Here is a 22,441-nt window from a genome sequence, read left to right as displayed (position 1 = left end):
AGGAGACTCAAACCATCTTACAATTGCCTTCCTTTCCTCTCCCCACAATAGACCCCTTTTGAGGTAACTGGGGCTGAGAGAGTTCTGAGAGACCTGTGACTAGCCCAAAGTCACGCAGGAGGCTTCATGTGTGTGTGTGTGTGTGTAAAGTGCCTTCAAGTCACAGCCGACTTATGGTGACCCCTTTTGGGGTTTTCATGGCAAGAGACTAACAGAGGTGGTTTGCCAGTGCCTTCCTCTGCACAGCAACCCTGGTATTCCTTGGTGGTCCCCCATCCAAATACTAACCAGGGCTGACCCTGCTTAGCTTCTGAGATCTGACGAGATCAGGCTAGCCTGGGCCATCCAGGTCAGGTGCGGGGAAACCAACTCTGTTCACCAGATTCGAGTCCGCTGCTCTTAACTACTACACCATGCTGGCTCCCAGCGTTTTATTTTATTTTATTTGTGAAACAATCTGAGCCTAAATAGAAAGAAGAAAAATAAGTAGGTGAACGGGTTTTTGCAATTAGTTATTAAAACTCAAATGCAGCCTAAGTCTGGAGATCCCCGATCATTATAAGGTAAAGGTAGTCCCCTGTGCAAGCATTACCAACCCATGGGGTGACATCACATCACGACGTTTACTAGGCAGACTATGTTTAAGGGGTGGTTTGCTATTGCCTTACCCAGTCATCTACATGTTATCCCCCAGCAAGCTGAGTACTCATTTTACCAATTTTGAAAGGATGGAAGGCTGTCAACCTTGATCCAGCTACCTGAAAACCAACTTCCACTGGGATCAAACTCAGGTTGCAAGCAGAGTTTGGAATGCAGTGCTGCAGCTTACCACTCTGTGCCATGGGGCTCTCTTACTTTCTTACTAAAACTTCCAAGGATATACCACAGACATTTCTTAAACAATTATATAGTCTTGACCAGAGGTTCCCAAACTTTTTGAGTCATGGAGCACTTTTCAGGAGAGAAATTCGTTACAGAGCACTAATTTTCACCTAGCGCCTATATACTAAACCAAATTACAGTAGTATTTTTCTTTCCAATCTCTTCAATGAGCACTAGGAGATGCTTCGTGGAGCACCAAGTGCTCCTAGGAGCCCAGTTTGGGAACCTCTGGTCTTGACTTAGTTGGTTTCAGAGGGTCTGCAGTAGAAGAGCTAGATTGGAGTCCAGTAGCACCGTAGAGATCAATAAGATATTTTGTATAAACTCTTTAGAGTCAAAGCTCCCTTTGTCGGATACAAAGGGATTTTTGATTATCGAAAGCTCTTACCTCAAAAATCTTGTTGGTCTCTATGGTGCTACTGGACTCCAATCTAGCTCTTGACTGCCATTGATCCATTATGATTTTTTAAACCTTGCTGCAAATATTTTCACTGCACCACATGAATTTACTTCTTTTTAGTTTCTCCCGGCCTTCTAACACAGCTTGCGAGCATCAGCACTGAGCCAATGGTGTTTACTGACCATGCACCAGTAACAATTCAACAGTTTTGTGATAAAACATATTTTAGGCAATGGAGAATGAGTAGGGTTGCCAAGTGCCAGGTGGTGGCGGGCAAACCCCCGCCAATCCACCTGGCCGCCTGCTGACCAGCTGAGGGTCGGCAGGCAATCTGTGCAGGCAGGGACAGGTCACTTCCGGTTCACATCCGGAAGTGCTGCATTGCAAAGGGCCGATTTCCACTCAAACTCCCAGATTCTACTCCTGTCTATTTAGTGCAGTTTACTCCCAGGAAAGTAATCTTAGGATAGCACTGTAAGATATTTGTTTCCTACACCTTGAACAAAACGGGACCGCAAGGCAGCTTATAAAAGATTAAAAATCACAATGAAAACAAAAGAAAAAAGTAAAAGAAAAGCTGGAGACAAAATGAAAACCCAAAACAGCCAACAGAAAGTAATGAGACCAGCATAAGCCAGCAGCAGCAACAATTAGTGCAAGGGTTTTATAGAGCAATCCTATAGTCCTGATACATCAGCTGGATAAACTTAGGAAGTCCTTCATACCAAGAGATGAGCTGATGCTAGGATTGCCAGGTCCCCCCGCTGGCAACTGGTGCGGGATGGCAGATGGTGGGTGGGGTAGGGACTTACCAGCTGCGGAGGGAGGCCGGCGCCGACATCATTTCCGGAAGTGATATCATCATTTCGGCAATGTTGAGGGAGACACTCTGGTACTTGGGCAAAAACTCTATGGTTAGGGTACTAGCTGGAGATCTCCTGCTATTACATCTGATCTCCAGCCGATAGAGATCAGTTCCCCTGGAGAAAATGGTTGCTTTGACAATTAGACTCTATGGCACTGAAGTCCCTCTCTTCCCCAAACCCTGCCTTCCTCAGGTTCCACACCAAAAACCTCTCACCGGTGGAGAAGAGGGACCTGGCAACCCTATCTATGGTAGATGCTGTTTTTACCATAGAGCTTTACCCAAATGCCAGAGTGTCTCCCTAGATGTTGCCGATGTGATGATGTCACTTCTGGAAGTAATATGGGCTGAAGCATCATTTTAAGCCTGGTAAGACCCCCCACCGGCCAACCAGATGGCGCCGGGGAGAGGGGCCCCAATTCAGTTAATTCCCCCACCCCAATAATTCATTGACAGGATTAGGCAAAGTCAAAAGTTAAACATCACACTTACCGTAGGCTTGCTGATGTTCGACAGAAGATCTTCGAATGCTTTTGTTTCTTCATCTTTTTCTTTAAAAACAAGATTCCCACAACCCCAAGAAACCAATTAACATTAGAATTAGAAAACATTAGAAAACCATTAACAGTAGAATAACTTTTAAAATCTCTACAATAAATACTTCTGTAAAAACCAGTAAACTGAAAAGTGGCTGGTAATTTATGGTATGTTGATATGATAATAACAACAAAAATGGGCATATATATTCTGATTTGTTAGTATAACTTTCTTTCCGTTAAATTTCCAATTGGGGTATAATATAATAAAATCATACAAAATATTAAAAGCAATTATAATCAAATTAAAGAGAGTGAAGCAGAAGGGCAGATGAAAATAAGGGCCAGGAGACACACACACAAAAGAACTACTAGTTAACTGTTAGCGGATTTCTGAGAAATGGGGCTGGGATGCAGCCTCTATTTTTTCCTTAGTAAGTTAGTACCTGGATTGAATGAATGACTCTGTACCCAGATTCACAGGGGGAGAGAGACAACTGACCTTTGAAAACAACTATTTATTGTATCATCAAGCAAACGAGAAAGAAACAGGCATAGTAAATACAACCTAAGAAATACATAAATGCAAATATATAATTATAATAAGGAATATTTATAATACATAAATACATATTATTATACATAATACATATGATCATAATTATATATATAATTGAATGTATATATATACGAATATATATGATCATAATTTAAAATATAAATTTTGGCTTGATTTTATTTTGCTTATTTTTATGGCATGCATTTCAGAAATACAACTTCAGAAAGTGGTAAGCTCCCACAAATGTTTGTCATAATATGCATCCCTGCTGAAAACCCATAACACGGTCCATCTCTAGCCTGAGGGTCCCAAACCGTTTTCCAGCCTGTGGCCATCTCTGCAATTCTGGTACAGGGTGGTGGACGCAACCACAAAATTTTTCCATACAACTATAGGATAAATCAACTGGTAAATACCATTTTAGTGAAGCAATGGTTTATCCCAAATATTTCATTTCCTGAGGTACTCCAACCCCTGACTAGGCAGAATCAGTGTTAACTGTGGATTCTCGCTTACCTTCTACAAAGTGGCCTTTTCGTTCTCCCACATAGTTACTCTTTGCATATCCTACGCTTATATCACTTGAGTCTTGTCCTGTTGCAAATCCATTGTACCCATTGGTGGGAGAAACACATTTCTGAGGTGATGAGGAAGGACTGTTTAATTTGTCGTTCTGTGTATCTTGCCGATCTTTTAACTTTTTCTGTAATCGTTCGTGAGTTTTACTAGATCGCTCGTCTCTAAAAGTGGACCTTCCATGTATTGAAACTGTATCTAAAATAAACCCCATAAAATAAGAGAAAGAACATCTGAGCATTTCTGAATGCATTTGATACATACATCATGCACATGTTCCGAAGTGTGTATTCTGTAACGTAACAATGAAGATATATCTTATTAGTAAATTCACCTGTAACACATTAGAGAACCCTGCTGAAGATTTGCATTTTTCTTGTGATCCCTCAGTTGCAGAAATGTGCAACAATGTACTGAAAATTTTTCCCACTCAGTGTCCATACTTGGCAGATGCATGGGAATATTAGTACCCCAGGTACACTATTTCTGTGGTCACTGGTGCACAGGACTGCAGAAGTGTGCACATAGTGAATTAAACAGATTTCCCCATGATTGTGAATACACCACAGACACCCGGGAACAGGGATGCCAGCTCTGGGTTGGGAATACCTGGCAATTTTGGAGGTGGAGCCTGAGAAGGGCGGGGTTTGGGGAGGGGAGGGGAGGGACTTCAGTGGGGTATAATGCCATACCTTCCAAAGGGGCCATTTGCTCCTGGTGAACTGATCTCTGTCGTCTGGAGATCAGTTGTAATAGCAGGAGATCTCCAGCACGCTGACACATGTCATTGGGTTGGTCCTAATACAAGATATCATGTGGACTGAGGACTGGGTTTTTGGATTTTACTTTGGGACTTTGTGTGTGAACCTCACCAGTCTGATTCTCCTAAGGAATTCTACAAGATTTTTTGAATTAAATCATTGATAACATCAGCAGTTGTATATGCAGCCACTTTTCCTCATATGTATGGTTGCCAACCCCTCTCTTGGATGCACACCTTAATGTGGTGAGGGGGTTTGTGTGTGTCAGCAAAGCTGAGAACGATACCGTAGTTGGCCTAGACTCTGTCAAGAGGCTAAAATTCTAGGCAGAATAGTCACAGCTGAGACACCAGACTAAGATGCGTCCACCCCCTTCAGGGATCAATGGCCACATCAGCAGAAGAGAACAGGCAGTTCCAATGGGGATGGGGGCAGAGGAATCCTTGAAGGGCAGCTACTGGGCAGTAGCAGTAGTGGAAGGTGACACTGGCGGAGGATCTTTCGAGGACAACGGTAGTGCCACTTCAGCTAACCCTGGTTAGTACTGAGCAGAAGAAGGCAATGGTAAACCACTTCAGACCCACTTTTCCCTCGAAAACCCTGTGATGATACAATCCAAAATGAAAAAAAGATATAATGCTGGAAGATGGAACCTCCAGGTTGGACGGCACTCAATCAGCTTCTGTGGAAGAGTGGAAAACAACTATGAGTAGCACTATTCTTAATAATGCAACTGGACTAAAGCTGAAAGGACGTTCAGTTGTTGACATGAATGGGGGCAAAGGTAAGTTCAAAGCTGTTTGACGCAAATAATTGGAACATGGAACATGAGGAATGGGAATCAAAGTAAGCTTGAAATCGTAAAACAAGGAATGGAACGTTTACACATTTTAATCCTGGGAGTGAGTGAACTAAAGTGGACCTGATTAGGACATTTTCAGTCAGAAATTTACAAAGTGTTTTGCTCAGGGAATGACAAACACAGAAGAAACGGAGTTGCTTCAATAGTGAGGCGAGACGTAGCACAGGGGGTCAGGGGCTACAACGCGAAGTCAGATCGAATAATATCAATCAGACTTCATGGAACGCCCATCTATATAACCACCATTCAATTTTACACCCTAACTACAGATGCTGATGAGGAAGAATCTAAAAGCTTTTATGCAAGTGTCCAAGAAGAAATTGATCACACATTGCTTGATGAGTGATTGTTTTAATGGCTTATAGAAATGTTATGGTTCCTCCTACCTGTCTGACATTGGGAAGGAAGGACTGAGGTGCGGGAGCAACCACTGAGAATTTAGTCCCACTGGTTAGTAGTGGGGAAGTTACTCCTGGAAATTCCCTGTTCCCACTGAATCCAACATTGGGTTGATTTTTATTCTTGTAGCTACTCCAAAATTGTACAAAATAGTAGTAACATATGTTCAAAGAAATTGCAAAACATGTATTACAGTATACAAATAAGGGGCAAACCAAAAAGCAAAAGTGTTAATAATATAACACAGAACCACAACAATGACAATAATTACATATAACTTCTTTACAACAGGTTGCATGGGACTTACTGCAGCTATCATCGGAAATGTAGCAATTATCCTTTATGACACATGTTCTATTATCAACGCTTTTGTTTTTTGCTTTTGCTCATTATTTGTATACTGTAATACATGTTGCGCAATTTCTTTGAACCTTTGTTACTACTATTTTGTATAATTTTGGAGTAGCTACAAGGTTGTTAGATAACTTGCAACCTCTGTTGCTTTGCACATTTTTTTCTGTCATCTATCAGAAGTTTCTCCTCCTTCTTTTTTAAATTTCTATTATGGCTTCTAAGATGAAATGATCTGAATTATTTTTTTAAATAACATATGATACCACTATGAATTTGATTTTGCATATTCCTCTGAAAATATAAAAAATTTCTATTTGTCGGAGTTTTATGTAGTAGAGAAGTATTTTCAGTACATTTGAGCTGTAGTTAAAGACTGGATTGAAAGTTAGAACTGATGTACAAAAAAGAACGAAAATTACTTACCTGAATCACCATATACCTGGGTAATATGATATTGTGGAATAAACTGGGTAGTCATGTCACCAGATCCAGTTATTGGTGAGTACAGACGATGAAGTGAAGAGGGGATCATGGTTGGAAGAGGGATGAAGCCGGGCAAAGGAGGGAGAGGAGGCTGCTGTATCACTGCTTGATTTCCCAGAGGAAACTCTGATGTTTGGGGAAGCACTAGGACCCGCTGAATGCCATTGTCTTCAATGACCTATGTACCAAGGGAACGCACACTTATCAAGGACAGAACTGGAACCTGAAAAAGGAAAAACTCAATTTCCGCAGAGCAAGCTTTGAGGAAATGTGTCTGTCTCAAAGCCCTTTAAAATAAAATTGGATGCTGTGGTGCAAATAACATAAAAGAGACGACAAAGCCAGACACGGATCAAATCCAACACAGTACCATGGCAAGAAAAAAAGCGCGATATGCTTCAGAATGAGAAATTACAATTCTAACAATAAGAAATTGTAACAGGCAGGTATGATTCTCTTCTTTGTAATATGAATTTAATTAATTAATTAGAGCATTTATATCCTACCTTTCCTCATGAGTCAAGGCAGCTTACAATAGTAGCTAAAAACATTTTCAGTTAAAACCAAAAATAAAATAGCAAATCTCTCCAATGGTGTTAATAATATCTTGTAAGTATTTACATTTCCTTAGCATTACATAATGCACCTTTGTTGATTAGTTTAAAAATAACATTAACAGGGAGTATACATTTAGTTAGCTTAGCTTCATTCTCATCCTTTCCCAATGACTAAACAAAGGAAATAACAATTCAAGACACAAATACACTCCCGTTATCTTAAACCCAATTCCTCTTTAACCCCAGAAATTAAAAGCCAGCCCAAATTGGCAAGCCTTAAAGCCCCATGGCACAGAGTGGTAAACTGCAGTACTGCAGTCCAAGCTCTGCTCACGACCTGAGTTTGATCCCAACAGAAGTTGGTTTCAGGTGGCCGGCTCAAGGTTGACTCAGCCTTCCATCCTTCCGAGGTCGGTAAAATGAGGACCCAGCTTGCTGGGGGTAAAGGGAAGATGACTGGGGAAGGCAATGGCAAACCACCCTGTAAACAAAGTCTGTCTAGTAAACGTTGGGATGTGACATCACCCCATGGATCAGGAATGACCCGGTGCTTGCACAGGGGACCTTTACTTTTTTTTTAAGCATTAGAAATAGACGTTGTGAGGGAAATACGACATTCCCAACCGGTGTTTTCCTTTCTCGCTAATGTGGGGCACTTTTAGGGAATGTTCATTTGGTGGTAATGGTTACTTGCCCCCGTCTGTCCACTGTGTTTTTAATACAATTTCAACTTCATGTGTAAAGGTAAAGATTGCCATCAAGTCTCAACCAACTTATGGCAACCCCAGCCATGGGGTTTTCCAGGCACGAGATGTACAGAGTTGGTATGCCGCTCGCTTCTTCTTCTGTGTCGCAGTCCCAGCCTCTCTCCTGACCACCCCTGCTTAGCTTCTGGGATCTGATGAGATCCGGCTAGCCTGGGCCGGATAACTTTGTTATTAAGGGTGTTAAGGGTAGGCCCAAAAGAACCAAACAGAAAGACCTACCTGTGGTGCATACCCAGGAGGCACAAAAATAGGAGGCACTGAACCGTTATGTGACATCATCGGCACCTGAGCAGGACCTAAAGGTGGCAGAGAAAGATTTCGGCATCACGTTCTTGGTAAAAATGAGTTGTGATCTCTGAACTGTATTCTTTCTTAGAAGATGTATGGAGGCTAGCCCAGTAGAACCAAGATAAAAGGGGGGTTTTAGGGATAGCTATTAATTTAATGCAGAATATAACTATAGTCAGTTTCCAAATGAATAACTTCCTCTTACTGCAAAAATAAGTTGCATATTTTAACAGACAATATCAACACTGATACTTTGGGAACACATGAACACATGAAGTTGCTTTATACTGAATCAGACCCTTGGTCCATCAAAGTCAGTATTGTCTACTCAGATGGGCAGCGGCTCTCCAGGGTCTCAGGTAGAGGTCTTTCACATCACCTACTTGCCTAGTCCCTTTAACTGGAGATGCCGGGGATTGAACCTGGGACCTTCTGCATGCCAAGCAGATGTTCTACCACTGAGCCACAGCCCCTCCCTAAATCTTACAAACTCTCAGAATGACAAAGGTAGAAATTGTTATGACCAGGGACCCTGAAACCATGGCAACTGTTTATTTCCACAAGAAAGGAGGGTCAGAGAAAACAGGAACTTGGTTGGTGGGGAGCACCAGCCATTTGGCCTAGCTGCCAAAGGAGCTGACAAATGGGCATCATAAAAAAAAAAAACCTGATGTGGGAGAGACTTGGGAGAGAGACTTGGGATACATGTCAAAGGACATCATTGGCAGAGCTTAGGGTATCTCCTACAAGGGGACAAAGCAAATGCTCTACTAATGAGTCACAGCCCCTCCATTAGTTAAGCTATGTAAGAAATAGAAGTGTCTTGCCTTTATAGTGCCTGAAAATCCTGACAGTTTCCCTGTCAAACTGAAATTTGGCTCAGAGAATCTAACTAGCGAGGAATATAATCTGGTCAAATCTTAAACAAATCCATTCTAAAATAGCAGAGATCCAGCAATTAACATTTTTCCCTGAGGGGGTCCCCCAGGTCCACAGAAGAATACCCCTCCATCTGAACATGGCCCCATTTTCTGGGTTTATCGATCTGAATATATACATACATTATTCATCATATATCATGCACCCTATATATGAGAGCTTTAAATATTTTACATACTATGACTGAACTAACAAGTAGTGAATTCCCCTTCGTTTTTAAATCCATTCTGTCTTGGGGGGGTGGGGGGCTCTGTTAACAAAACAGCAAGGATTGTGAGTCGCCCTTTGTGGAGGCTGACAGACCCCCGAGTACTTCTAGAATGTATGCAGCTACAATGAATCACTCTTTGATATTCCCAGGAGGAAAGAACACTCAGGATTTACTGCAGCCCATTAGGTTACTTCTGTCTCTCTCGCCGAACACCCACATTTTGACATCACACAAGCCACGATAAGCATCATTGACGCAAGCACTGCCAAGATCAAATCTAAAGGCCATCGCGGCTGAAACAAAGGCGCGCTATGCTGACGTAGGAAGCGACTCATCCGGCTCCGGATTCTGCAAGTCAATCATCCTTGAGGCCAAGAATAGTTGCTCTCTGCTTGCTTTTATATAACAGCAGAAGCTCGGATATTTTATTTTCAGCTTCCAGTAACCACGGTTATTACCAGGGATTGCCAGAAATAACATCTATAACGTGCAAGCAGAATCTGTTAGCCTTTGCAAACGCGACGAGTAATTTGACACAGTCAGATGACAGAGGTTTGGAAGTGGTATAGAGAGGAACCCACCTCCGGTTACATTTCCTAATGTTATTATGTAAGGTTTCTGACTCATTCACTAACAGTGCAATCTTCTACAGAGTTTCCCAGGTCTGAGCCCACTGAATCTTGCTCTGCATATGAGTGCACGGTCAGTCTCACTAACTGAAACTGGGCAGACTGGTAAAATGAGCAACTGTTGTAAATAACAGAACTGGCAGGAGTTGTACGATTTAGAAGGCTGGGGGAACAAGTGTTTTTAGTGCTACCACGTTTAACAACCTTCATTTATCTTCCTATCTAAGTTAATTGCAGTAGCCAAAGTTCAACAGTGAGGAAAAGAGCTTTAGTTTACCATGTTTTATGCTGGAAGATGAAGAAGAGAATTTCATTATAATATTGGGTATTTAATTTCATTTTAATGATACTGTTCTTTGGATGTAAGAATGGAATTGGCTCATCTAATTAATGAGAAGCTCATTTAGTAACACATCCACCATTAACAGTCTCTGTAGTACCTGCTCATAAGCTGAAATCTTTTTTTAAAAAGCATCTCGAAATTAAAACCTATCTAACCCCAAGGAATACCAGGGCTGCTGTGCAGAGGAAGGCACTGGCAAACCAACTGTTAGTCTCTTGCCATGAAAACCCCAAAAGGGATCGCCGTAAGTTGGCTGCGACTTGAAGGCACTTTACACACACAAAAATTATGTTAATAGTTATCTCTTTGTGAGTTGTGCAGCAGGCTGTCTGCCTTCTTTGGAGCTACTGGTTCCGGCAAGAGAGGAACTACTGGAAAATTTGGCCTAAAACGCACGGCCACTTACGCCAGTTTCTGCCCAGGCTCCTCCCCGTTCCAGCCAGGATTAAATGAACCTGGGCTGGGGGAGTATCTGTACGCATGACCCATGGCGAAACTGTGCGCTGCTCCGTCCGTGCAAACAGAAAATGCGGGAGCAACAAACTTCCTGGTCGTCCAGCAAAGCCCCCTCCCCCTGGTGATTGGTCGATTCACTCTCACTGACCAACCACAGCCTCTGGTGTCCATGCCCCGCTTCCGGGTAAATTGAACGAGCCAGGGATAACGTTTTGGCTCCTCGAGAGCAAATCCGGGTTCGTTTTGGGTCGACACATCGCTCAACCAGCAGCAAATCAAGTGCCATTCGTTTGCAAGGATTTGATCCTGGGTGAAATTGGGAATCAACAGGGAGGAGCCTGGGCAGAAACCGCGGTAAGTGACCGTGCGTTTTAGGCAGAAGGCAAGACAATAGTCTAAATCCTGGGATCTTTGGCACAGTTAGAAAGCTCCTTACCTGGGAGAAAGATCTTTCCCCAGAGAGAAAGCCACTAAATATCCTCTTTCTTCCTAGCAAATGCAGATAAAACACAGCAAAACTATGGTGGTAAGCAGACTTTGGGCGAAACTGCATGGTTGCTTTAGCCTCCTTTATTCCCTGTTTCAGCCAGGATTCAGCCAGGATCGAATGCACAAACGGCGAAACGTATGCGTTCAATCCTGGATGGATCCTGGCTGAAACAGGGAATAAAGGAGGCTAAAGTGACCATGCGTTTTCACCCTTTAGCACCTTTGTTTCCCTGGCTGGAGTAAACATATGCTGAGGCGGGTAGCTGCTGGGCCTCCGATAGGGTTGCTAGCTCCGGGTTGGGAAATACCTGGAGATTTTGGGGGCAGAGCCTGAGGAGGGTGGGATTTGAGGAGGGACTTCAATGCCATAGGGTCCAATTGCCAAAGCAGCCACTTTTTCCAGGTGAACTGATCTCTGTCACCTTGAGATGTAATAGCAGGAGACCTGGGAGAGTGGCAGTTAGATGTTGGCAGTTAGAGTGGAAGAAAGAGAGTAGAGTAGGATCGAGGAGGATCCTGAGATAGGGAAGTGAAACCGGTAGTGCTTCCTTGAGGGAAATAGTTCCAAGGAAAAGGGGGTGATCCTTATCAATAAGGAAAATTGGAACCTGTGTGTATGTTCCTGCCTCCACAGACTTTAGAAATTTTGTGTCAAATAAGCTTACGCCTGTTTATCTAAGGAGCAACAGCCAGGTGATCTTGTCGGTAGAACAAAACAGCTACGTTCTTGTGACAAACGATCTATTGTATATAGTTATACAAAGTTTCCCTCATTCCTGTTGCCTTTTTCACCTGCCAAGTTTAAACCTGAAACCTCCCTGACAGCCAGACTTGACCATATCCCCATAAGAGAAAAATAGAACAGTTTATGTATTGAGAATTCATATCAGCCTCTCGTGTGCCATATTGAGATGTATACTATTTGTTTATTGTATTGTTCGTATTTATAGCCCGCCCTCATTCCAAGTCAGGCCGAGTAACAACTTCTAAAATCACTTAAAACCATAAAACATTGAATTAAAAAACCACAATTGTAACAGCTATAAAATAAGATGGCATTCAAACAGACAATAGTAGCCACTTTGGGCTAGACAAGCAGGTTAAAAACCCCACAGATGGCAGTAGTGGGGGTGAGATAGGGAGGCCAGCAACGAAGGGATTTTCAGTTCCTTAGCAGCCTAGGCGGGGTCAGAATAGATCTATATGTTTCGTATGTCTAGGGGGTTGGGGAAACATCATAATGGAAATCTGAAGGAAATGGAAAGGCCACAACTTTTTTGATTATAGCTACAGAGATTTGGTTAGAGAGAATCTGAATTTCCAGAGAGGCTTTTCCCCTCCTCTGTTTGTGTCTCTGTCTCCCTCTCCATGTTGAGAGATAGTAATGAAAGATAAATGAATCCCACTGAAGTCACTGGGATTTATTTCACCTCCCTTCCTTTCCCTTTCATTCTTAATTTTCTGTTATTTAAATGGTCTTTAAATATATGAGGAGGAAATGGGATCCATCGTGGCTTTCCTGTCCTACTTCCATGTTCATCTCTCCTACAGGAACAGTAGTAAGAACAGATCTATATATTTCATATGTCTGGTGGGGTTGGTGGGGTTGGGAACCATCATAATGGGAATCTGAAGGAAACAGAAATAGAAAGACCACAACTTTATTGATTATAGCTATATAGGTTTGGCTTGGCATAAGGCAATGGATCCAAGGCATCAAGTGACCCGCCTGCCACCTGATGGAAATTATGTCCCTCAGTCTGCCTGCTGAGGGGAAAGAACCTGGGATGGCACAGGCCACCTGGGGACAAGGAGAGCCCAGCAGCCCCCAAGCTGGGCACGCCTGCTTAAGCCTCAGCCCACAAGGCCCCTTAATGGGATCCTCAACTGGGATGATGGACATGCAGGCCCAATCTTACCCAAATGAATCCAACCCAATGCCAAAACCTTCCTAGCAATGAAAACAGAATAAAGCAGGAACAAAGCCACTCAAACGAGTAACAGTGAACTGTACTTGCCTACAAAGCAAGAGAGGGTTGGGTGGGAAAAACCGCCGCAAGTGGATGGGACTCCGGGAGTCATATAGATGCTGGGCAGGTGGACCTAGCTGAAGACTGGCCCCTTCAGGTCCACCTGTCTGGCCCCACCCCAAGGGCAAACCCAGTCAGAGCTGCAACTGGCTGGCTGGAGAGGAAAGCTGCAGGAAGTCTGGGTGAGCTGCATGGGACTCTGGGAGCATGCCGGCGCACCTTGCAAGATAGTGCCCAGCCCAGTAAGCCGCCCCAGGCCACAGAGCTCAACTGGGGGCCCGTGGTAAGTCATGGACTTACCATGCCTAGGAAGAGGAATTTCTAATAGAATCACTCTCCTCCTTCAGTGACTTAGCAGATGGACCAAGATCAACCGCTATTCAGGTCCTGGCCTCTAAGTTGTCAAACACTTTGTACATTTCATGAAGTTGCTGGCCCTCTTTCCTCCTCCTCCTCCCCTCTACAGGCCAACTTGAAAAGGCAGTAAGGAAAATTATGTTTAAGTCTTTGGATACATCTCTTTTGTGTCTGTGCTACTTTGAGGGGATGGGCAGCTGCTAGCGGCAAATATTCATAACCCCCCAAAGTACCATCTGCCCAATTTGGAAACCATTGTTTTATGGCAAAACAAGAGCATGGATTTCTTTCTTTATTTCTCCCTTCGCACTCTGAAGCTACCAAAATTAAAATTCTTTTTAAAGCATGGAAGAATTTGACGCATTCTAATTTGCATATTTCCCTCATTTGATTGTGAATGCAGGCATTTCCTTTTGGAATAAATCCACATGCATCGCAGCTATTCTTATGTCAAATAATATCTAATTGCACAGCAACTTGGGTCTGTTAGTAAATGTGTTCGGGAGCTGTCATCTTACTCATCACACTACAGAGAATTCTTGAATGGCTGATCGGTACCATTCATTTCTGCAAACAGATCTCATTCATGCCAAACCTGGCCTCTGAATCACTCTGATGCACAAATTTACTCATCTCTAACATAATAAACCTTCACAAAACAGCAGTTCCACCTAAGAAAAACTGCCACATATTTTTTGCTGCTGCTTTAATATGACAAATGAGGAGTTAAGAACATTCTGATGGCTGAAGGGGCCGTGGCCCAGCAGTAGAGCATCTGCTTGGCATGCAGAAGGTCCCAGGTTCAACCCCCGGCATCTCCAGTTAAAGGGACCAGGAAAGTAGGTGATGTGAAAGACCCCTGCCTGAGACCCTGGAGAGCCGCTGCCAGTCTGAGTAGACAATACTGACTTGGATGGACCAAGGGTCTGATTCAGTATAAGGCAGCTTCATGTATTCATGTGTTCATGTGAGAAACACTTACTTCCCTTTCACGAGCAAGAATCTACAGATCATCTGTGCTAGATGGAATACATAACATTGCTTTCTGACCATTATATAAAAAAACCACAATCAAACTCTGCAAACTGCCTGAAACGTCTTTAATGATATTGCTTTATAAAGTTGAATTGGATCGCAGTGGGCCAGCATCAAAAGGACCATTGTCCGTCATGGATGACCACCAGAAAGACAGGCTGTCCACTCTGCATGTGTGTGTGTGCCATCAAGTTGGCTTATGGTGACTCTGTAGGGTTTTCAAGGCAAGAGACATTCAGAGATGGTTTGCCATTGCCTCCCTCTGGGTGGGCTGAAAGAGTTCCGAGAGAACTGTGATTGGCCCAAGGTCACCCAGAAGGCTTCATGTGGAGGTGTGGGGAATCGAACCCGGTTCTCCAGATTAGAGTCCGCCACTCTTAACCACTACACCATACTGGCTCTCTAGGTCAGTTATTCAGGACTCTAAATATATCCCCGGTAGATTGTCCAGAGTATTGGGACCCAGTTACAGAGAGCAAGCAAGATGCTAATTGAGAGAATTATACCAGTATTAAGACCCCTGTGGGGCAGAGTGGTAAGCTGCAGTACTGCAGTCCAAGCTCTGCTCACGGCCTGAGTTCAATCCTGATGGAAGTTAGTTTCAGGTAGCCAGTTCAAGCTTGACTCAGACTTCCATCCTTCCGAGGTCAGTAAAATGAGTACCCAGCTTGCTGGGGCTAAAGTGTAGACAGTTGGGGAAGGCAATGACAAACCACCCCGTAAACATAGTCTGCCTAGTAAACGTCGGGATGTGACATCACTCCATGGGTAACTAATGACCCGGTACTTGCACAGGGGACTACCTTTACCTTTTTTACCTTTTAGATTATCAACCCTGTATTTGCTGCCATAAGGGCTTGTTTTTAATATATGCATGAGCACATTGTAATAAATATATTTCATTGTTTAATTGAATTTTATTTCATCCAACCTTTTGGGTAGCCAACTTTGTTTTTAGATGGTGTCATTTCTCCCTTTATTTTGTACAAACCTTGAGCTGACCCAGACCCAGGTGGATGGGGCAGATAATCAGCCCATGGGAAAAGTCCTGGTGTCCATAAGGGGCAAATCTGCCCCTGAGTCCTAACTAGGGACTTCAATACCATAGAGTCCAATTGCCAAAGCGGCCATTTTTTCCAGGTGAACCGACCTCTATCGGCTGGAGATCAGTTGTAATAGCAGGAGACCTCCAGCTAGTACCTGGAGGTTGGCAACCCTAGGCCCACTTCTGCCCGCCAACTAGCTGAGCATCAGCAGGCAGCAGCCATAATTGCCAGGAGGTTGCCTACCATTAGCAGGCAACTGGCCTGGCTAGTTTGTTCCTTTAAGCAAGAGGACTGCATTGAAAGACTCTGGCACTCAGTGGACCAGCCAAGTTGGACTCTGCTAGTAGTAATCAAGCAATAACCAGTTATTTAACTGGATTCAAAGACATTATCCTCTGCAAGTTTCTGTTCTATGTTACACCCATGTGTTTCATTATACAACTCTTGTTGTATTGTTCTGTATATTTAGGGTTGCTGACCACTAGATACTGCAACAAAACAAGAACCAGCATGGTGACCAAGTTGCAATTAGTTATGTAATGAAAATCTCATAATATGCAAGTAATATACAAAATTACAAAAATCCACAAGGTGGATAATTTGCAAAATCTATAAGAAAGTAGTGTAGCAAACTGTGAATCTACAAATTGCATGGAGTGCTATATAGCCAAACAAGTCTAACATACAATGTACATTATAACATGCTCCATGGTGGAAAATCCTATTTAGCACACATTGTGGTAATAGAAAAGGTACACAATAAATAAACCATGATCCATCCACTGTGCTATATAAATTCAAAGTCCAACCAGTGAAGCGAGAGCTAAAAGTAGCAGCCGGCTTCAAAAGATCCTTTTCGAACCGTTCTTCCTCAGTCACGATGACGCAGATGAAATAGACATGAGCTCCTATCAAACGCTTTCCTATGGAGCCGAAGTCTCAAAGCACTCAATGCTTAAAGCCATGTTTAATCGAAGGTACCTTTGGAAACCTTTTTGCCAGTTTTTACTGGAAAATTGCTGGCGATCTCCTGCTATTACAAATGATCTCCAGCTGATACGTTGAATCCAAACAGGTGGACACGTTCCCTGGAATTGTACCTGTCTGATTATCCATTTCCATTAAGCTGGAAAAAGGTCAATGAGAATATTTCTTGAAGACCTGCATTATCAGACTTCTACTATTTTGTGTAATCAGTCGAATTATCAACCTTTTCAGCGGAGTGGATGGACCTTTTGATAATAGTGTTGTCACACACACACACACACACACACACACATATGGAGATTTGTTGTTACATGGAATGTATGTGTTTGTATAAACATGTATCTGTATTGCATTTGTATTGCATTTGTATTTTATGTGTATAGCATATAGACTATATAGCATTGTATAAGTGTGAGCCCTCGTGCTGTTATTGCTTTTTGAGTACCTAGAGGTTGGCAACCCTATTAATTATGTATTCAAATTACCTTGGTTTAAGTGTGTGTAAAGTGCCGTCAAGTGGCAGCCGACTTATGGTGACCCCTTATGGGGTTTTCAAGGCAAGAGACTAACAGAGGTGGTTTGCTGTTGCCTGCCTCTGCATAGCGACCTTGGTCTTCCTTGGTGGTCTCCCGTCCAAATACTAACCAGGGCTGACCCACCCTTAGCTTCCAAGATCTAACAAGATCGGGCTATACCATGCTGCCTTCCCTCTCACCTTGGTTTATAAAAAGGTGGACAAAAATACACATTTGAGTTTATCTGTAAGATAAAACTACTGTACCTGTAATGCACTGAAATTGTCCATCTTCTCTTCTTATTGTAAATGCTTCTCCTGGATTAACTTGGACCAGAATAACCTTCAAAATGATTAAATGTTTACAATTAGATACCATATATTCAACATGATTTATTTTCTTCTCAGTTAACAAACAGGATCTCTCTCTCTCCCTCCCCCCCTTCTCTCGGACTTCAAATTATAGCAATCAGTTCCCCTCGATCAAATGGTTGCTTCAGAGGGTGGACTCTATAGCATTAAACCCCACTGAGGTCCTTCCCCTCCCCCAACCCTGCCTTCCCCAAGCTGCACACCCAAATTTTCAGGAATTTCCCAACCCGGAGTTAGCAACCCTGCTCCCAAAGACATGGCAAAGCAAAAACACCATGGGCCTTTCCTTATCCTCTTTTTCCTTTCTTGTAAGTTCTTGTTTCTTGGGGTGTGTGTGGTTGTGTATGTATTATTCCACACATATTTTGCTCCCTCTAGTGTCTGATCTGATATCACACTGGTTTATGTCTGGCATATCTCTCTGCAGATTTAAACTGCAGGTTTTTATGCCAGACATAAACCTGTGTGATATCGACTCGACCACTAGAGGGAGCAAAACACATGCAGAATAGAACCCCCCACCCTGAAACAGGAACTTCCAAGCAAAGAAAAATGAGAATGCGGAAAAGCCCCTTGCCACATGACCTGCAAAACAGGTACATCCCTATGGGCCAGCACCTTTGTGCATTTTGTTTCAGAATTGTACAATGGCTTCTTCCTGAAACATGTAAAGGAAGATATGAAAACTCCCATCTCCTTGCCCTGCTGTCATTTGTTTTGAAACACTGCCCGTTCCACACAGCAGCAGAGAGGCATGAGGACATCAGCACTGCGAAGAAGGCTCTGGTCTCGTTGGCTTGGATCTAAGAGATCATTTCATTCAGATTTCCTTCGCCCTACAAGGTTAACGAGCAAGGCATGATCAGAATGGATTAACTAGGTTCTGAATGGACATATCTACTGGGCAGTAACCAGTAGCTTGATCTCCCCCTATTATTACTTACAGTGCAAGTGTGAACACCTTCTAAGCTCATTGGACTTTGCTCAGGATTGAAATGCTAGCCACATGTTGCAGTAATCTGTATAAGAAACCTGTTGGCAAAACTACCACAAGGGATCCACACATTTTGCCTACTGTTGCCCAAATGTGCAGTCACCATGACCCACCCCTGTCATGTTTGATGTGGGATGGTTACATCACCTTGAGCATTTCTGAACTTACCTTGAGCATGGGAAATATAGCACAGGGCCAGGACCACCCCTCAAACTTGGACAGACTTGGTACAATGGTTAGAGCACTGGACCCAGATTCAAGCTCCCAACCAGCCAAGAAATTTACTGGGTGACCTCAGATGAATTAGTACCTTTCTCTCAGCTAGACTTCCTCACAGGGTTGTTGTGAAGATAAAATGGGAGGAGGAGTGGAGAACCCTGCACACCATCAGATGACATTTCACATACCACATCAGGGGTCCCCAACCTTTTTGAGCCTGCGGGCACATTGGGAATTGAGACACGGAATGGTGAGTGCAGCAACAAATTGGCTGCCACAGGAGGTGGAGCCAGCCACAAAATGATTGCCACACCTTAACTTTGGTAACACAGTGTAGAATAGATCCTTGTGCTGTGGTAGCAGCTGCTACCAAAGCAACATTTAAAAATTCTGCACAGTCAGTCAAATCTCCAATTGTCAACCAGAAGCCTTGCTGGGCAAAAGTCCTACCTGGCCCCACCCACTTCCAAAAAACTCTTGGTGGGCGCCAGAAAAAGTGTCGGCAGGCACCATGGCTCCCACGGGCATGAAGTTGGGGGGCCCTGCACTCAGGGTGGCCAGATCCCTCTTCACCACCAGTGGGAGGTTTTTGGGGTGCAGCCTGAGGAGGGCGGGGTTTGGGGAGGGGAGGGACTTCAATGGCATAGAATCCAATTGCCAAAGCGGCCATTTTCTCCAGGGGAACTGATCTCTATCGGCTGGAGATCAGTTGTAATATCAGGAGATCTCCAGCTAGAACCGGGAGGTTGGCAACCGTACCTGCATTACATATGAAGAGCAAGGTTCAAGGTCTGCTGAGGATTTTCAAGCCAACAGTGATGAAATTTTGGAGTTCCACAGGAATCTGGCCTGTTCTAAACCGGGCCATCCTGTCCAGTGTTTCTGACTTTGACCAGCAAGGGCTCCCCAGAGTCTTAGGTCGAGGCCTTCCACATCATCTCCAGGTGGAGTTGCCAACATACCTGGAGAAAAGTGCCATCCTTTGAACAGAGGATTAATGTGTGGAAGTGGGCAGTTGAAACTTCTCATAGCATTAGGGTTGCCAGGTCCCTCTTCGCCACCAGTGGGAGGTTTTGGGGGTGGAGCCTGATGAGGGCAGGGTTTGGGGAGGGGAGGGACTTCAATGCCATAGAGTCCAATGGCCAAAGCGGCCATTTTCTCCAGGTGAACTGATCTCTATCGGCTGGAGATCAGTCGTAATAGCAGGAGATCTCCAGCCACTACCTGGAGGTTGGCTACCCTACATGGCATGGAGGTAAATAACATCACCTGGTAAATAACATCCCGTTAAACCTCTATTAAGGGGGCAAGACATCTTTGTTATGGTAGCAAAAGCACCATTTCCCCCCCCTCCTCCCGTAACAATATTTTCTCCAGGTGTTTGGCAAGCCTACCTCCAGGTGACAATATTTCAGATCAGATTATGTATGCCCATATTCCGTATGCTGAAGTTTTTTTTAAAAAAGTATTCAAGTAGGGATAATTAAATGGGATAGAAAGGAAAATCCAAAAGACGAAAATCCAAAAGATGAAAGCTACCAGCCGTGTCCTAATTCAGCTGAACGGGGGTAGGGGGTGGGGTGGGATGGAAGCACGTTTCAAAATATAACTGTCCGTTTGTATTAACATATCGACTCCTGGGAAGAAAACGTCTCCTATTCCAAGAGCAGGGATTCAGAGACGGAACACTGCAATTTCGTACTTAGCATCATACGCCTGTGAGTCATGAACCACCGAGTGTGCTCTCTCAGTTCTCCCTGGAAGACGGCAAGGCTGCATCGTAATCAGCCCAGGAATCGCAAGCTCATTCTATCTATTTTCCTTGGCGGGGGATATCTGGAAATTGTTTCGCAATTACAGGAGAGGCAGAGTGACATGAGTCAGGCGCCGGAGCTCTCCAGCTTTCCAAACTGTCTGCATTTGTTCTTGCTTGCCCTTGGATCGAACGATAGCTTTGCATTAATTTCATAGCCGAGTTGTAATCCCCCCTAAAGTTTGCACTTGAGAGGCTTTTTCATCAATGGGAATATTTACAGGGCGCCCCTTCTCTCCCCCCGCCCCCCACGTGGTCTCGGCACAGCAACGCTGATATTAAATTCTACCACTGACATGGATTTCAGGCCAATGCTGATCACCCAACATTTAATAGATTAGTAACAAGACTCGCTGCATTAACACTGGATCGCATGAGGGATAATGCTGAATACTCTCCCCAGACCTCTCTAATGAAAACAAGAATAAGGAAAGATCAAAACGACTGCTGTGTTCAAATGAGAACAGCATGTTTTGGGGTGAAAAGCTGGGTCTTGTTTACACAGGGAAGCAGGGAGCTATCAAATTTAGACCTTCAGAGCTCTAAAACCACATTTCGAAGGAAGCAAATTATGCATAAGATTTTTTTTTTTTAATAGCATCCTCTCCCGGGTTATTTTACTGTGTACAGGCAGACTGCAACTTTGATAGTTATCTAAGCCTACCGCTCCATTTCTTCTTACTACACCCAATGAACAAAAGGGAACAACAGCCAATAAAAATCTACAAATGGAAAAGAAAGATTCCTTGCCGAGACAAAATTCTGCAGCCTTACAGCACAGTTTTGTCCAATGATGCCGCAAGTGTGATTGGCACCTACTGTTCATAAGAAGCAATTTGGGTGAAGTATGCCAGCTCAAATTAATTTTACAATTAATTTCCAGAGCTACTGCTAATGGGGTTGACAGTTTCAATTCCTGAGAGCTAAAACCTGCTCATTCGGTATCCTAAGCAGCCTTTTCTCTGATAAATGAAACGTAGCCACAATTAGTTTTCTCTCGCATGCCAAATGCACACAGTAAAAAACAACAACAACAACAACAAAATGGGAGAGGGGCCATGGCTCAATGGTAGAGCATCTGCTTGGCATGCAGAAGGTCCCAGGTTCAGTCCCTGGCATCTCCAGTTAAAGGGACTAGGCAAGGAGGTGATGTGAAAGACCTCTGCCTGAGACCCTGGAGAGCTGCTGCCAGTCTGAGTAGACAACACTGACTTTGATAGACCCATGGTCTGATTCAGTATAAGGCAGCTTCATGTGTTCAAAGCAGAACAACTTATACATAAATCAAGCATATGCTAAACTCGCTACAATTAAGGCATGCATTCATTATATTTATATTTTCCAGCAAATCTTGGCTGGTAAATGGAATGCAATCAAGTTGAGTGACTTGCTTCATCTAGGAAACCATTTCAAAAAACCTTAGCATTATACTCACCGTCGCCCGCATCCTTGAATGTCTCTCATTCAACTGGTGCTACCACAGGGACCAAAGGGTAAAAGGAAGACTCAGCTGTCACCGCTCCGGATGTTCCAGCCCATCCCATCCACTCAACAGGGAGGCAATCTTCGCCGTTGAGAAGAAAGTTGCCCTCTCGTTATTTAGCGGCGAAATCTAAACTCGGATCCTGGCAGCCTGTCATGGTATTCCTTCTGCCAGCCACCCATCCATCAACCGTTTTAGAGGCAGGGTGCCGCGGAAGGTATGATCGATTGCCACT

General features: G+C 43.7%; 2 protein-coding genes across 2 annotated transcripts in view; one reads left to right on the top strand and one right to left on the bottom strand.

Annotated features, from left to right (window-relative positions):
- The window catches only part of FNDC3A (fibronectin type III domain containing 3A), a 50,353-nt gene extending 28,183 nt beyond the window's left edge, over positions 1-22,170 (bottom strand). The window contains exons 1-6 of the mRNA XM_056856616.1: positions 22,159-22,170; positions 17,593-17,668; positions 8,221-8,297; positions 6,618-6,855; positions 3,759-4,016; positions 2,640-2,698 (exon numbers count right to left, since the gene is read on the bottom strand). Coding sequence (XP_056712594.1) covers positions 2,640-2,698; positions 3,759-4,016; positions 6,618-6,855; positions 8,221-8,297; positions 17,593-17,668; positions 22,159-22,170 — 720 coding nt within the window. The remainder of the gene's footprint in view (positions 1-2,639; positions 2,699-3,758; positions 4,017-6,617; positions 6,856-8,220; positions 8,298-17,592; positions 17,669-22,158) is intronic.
- Positions 1-22,441, top strand: part of COL4A1 (collagen type IV alpha 1 chain) — a gene marked incomplete at its 5' end in the record, with an annotated part of 385,843 nt that overhangs the window by 40,732 nt on the left and 322,670 nt on the right. The gene's annotated exons all lie outside the window — the stretch shown is intronic.

Source organism: Euleptes europaea, chromosome 10 (genome assembly GCF_029931775.1).
Source record: "Euleptes europaea isolate rEulEur1 chromosome 10, rEulEur1.hap1, whole genome shotgun sequence".
Taxonomy (NCBI): Eukaryota; Metazoa; Chordata; class Lepidosauria; order Squamata; family Sphaerodactylidae; genus Euleptes; species Euleptes europaea.
Note: the sequence above shows the minus strand (reverse complement) of the source record. Positions and strands in the feature narration are given on the sequence as shown.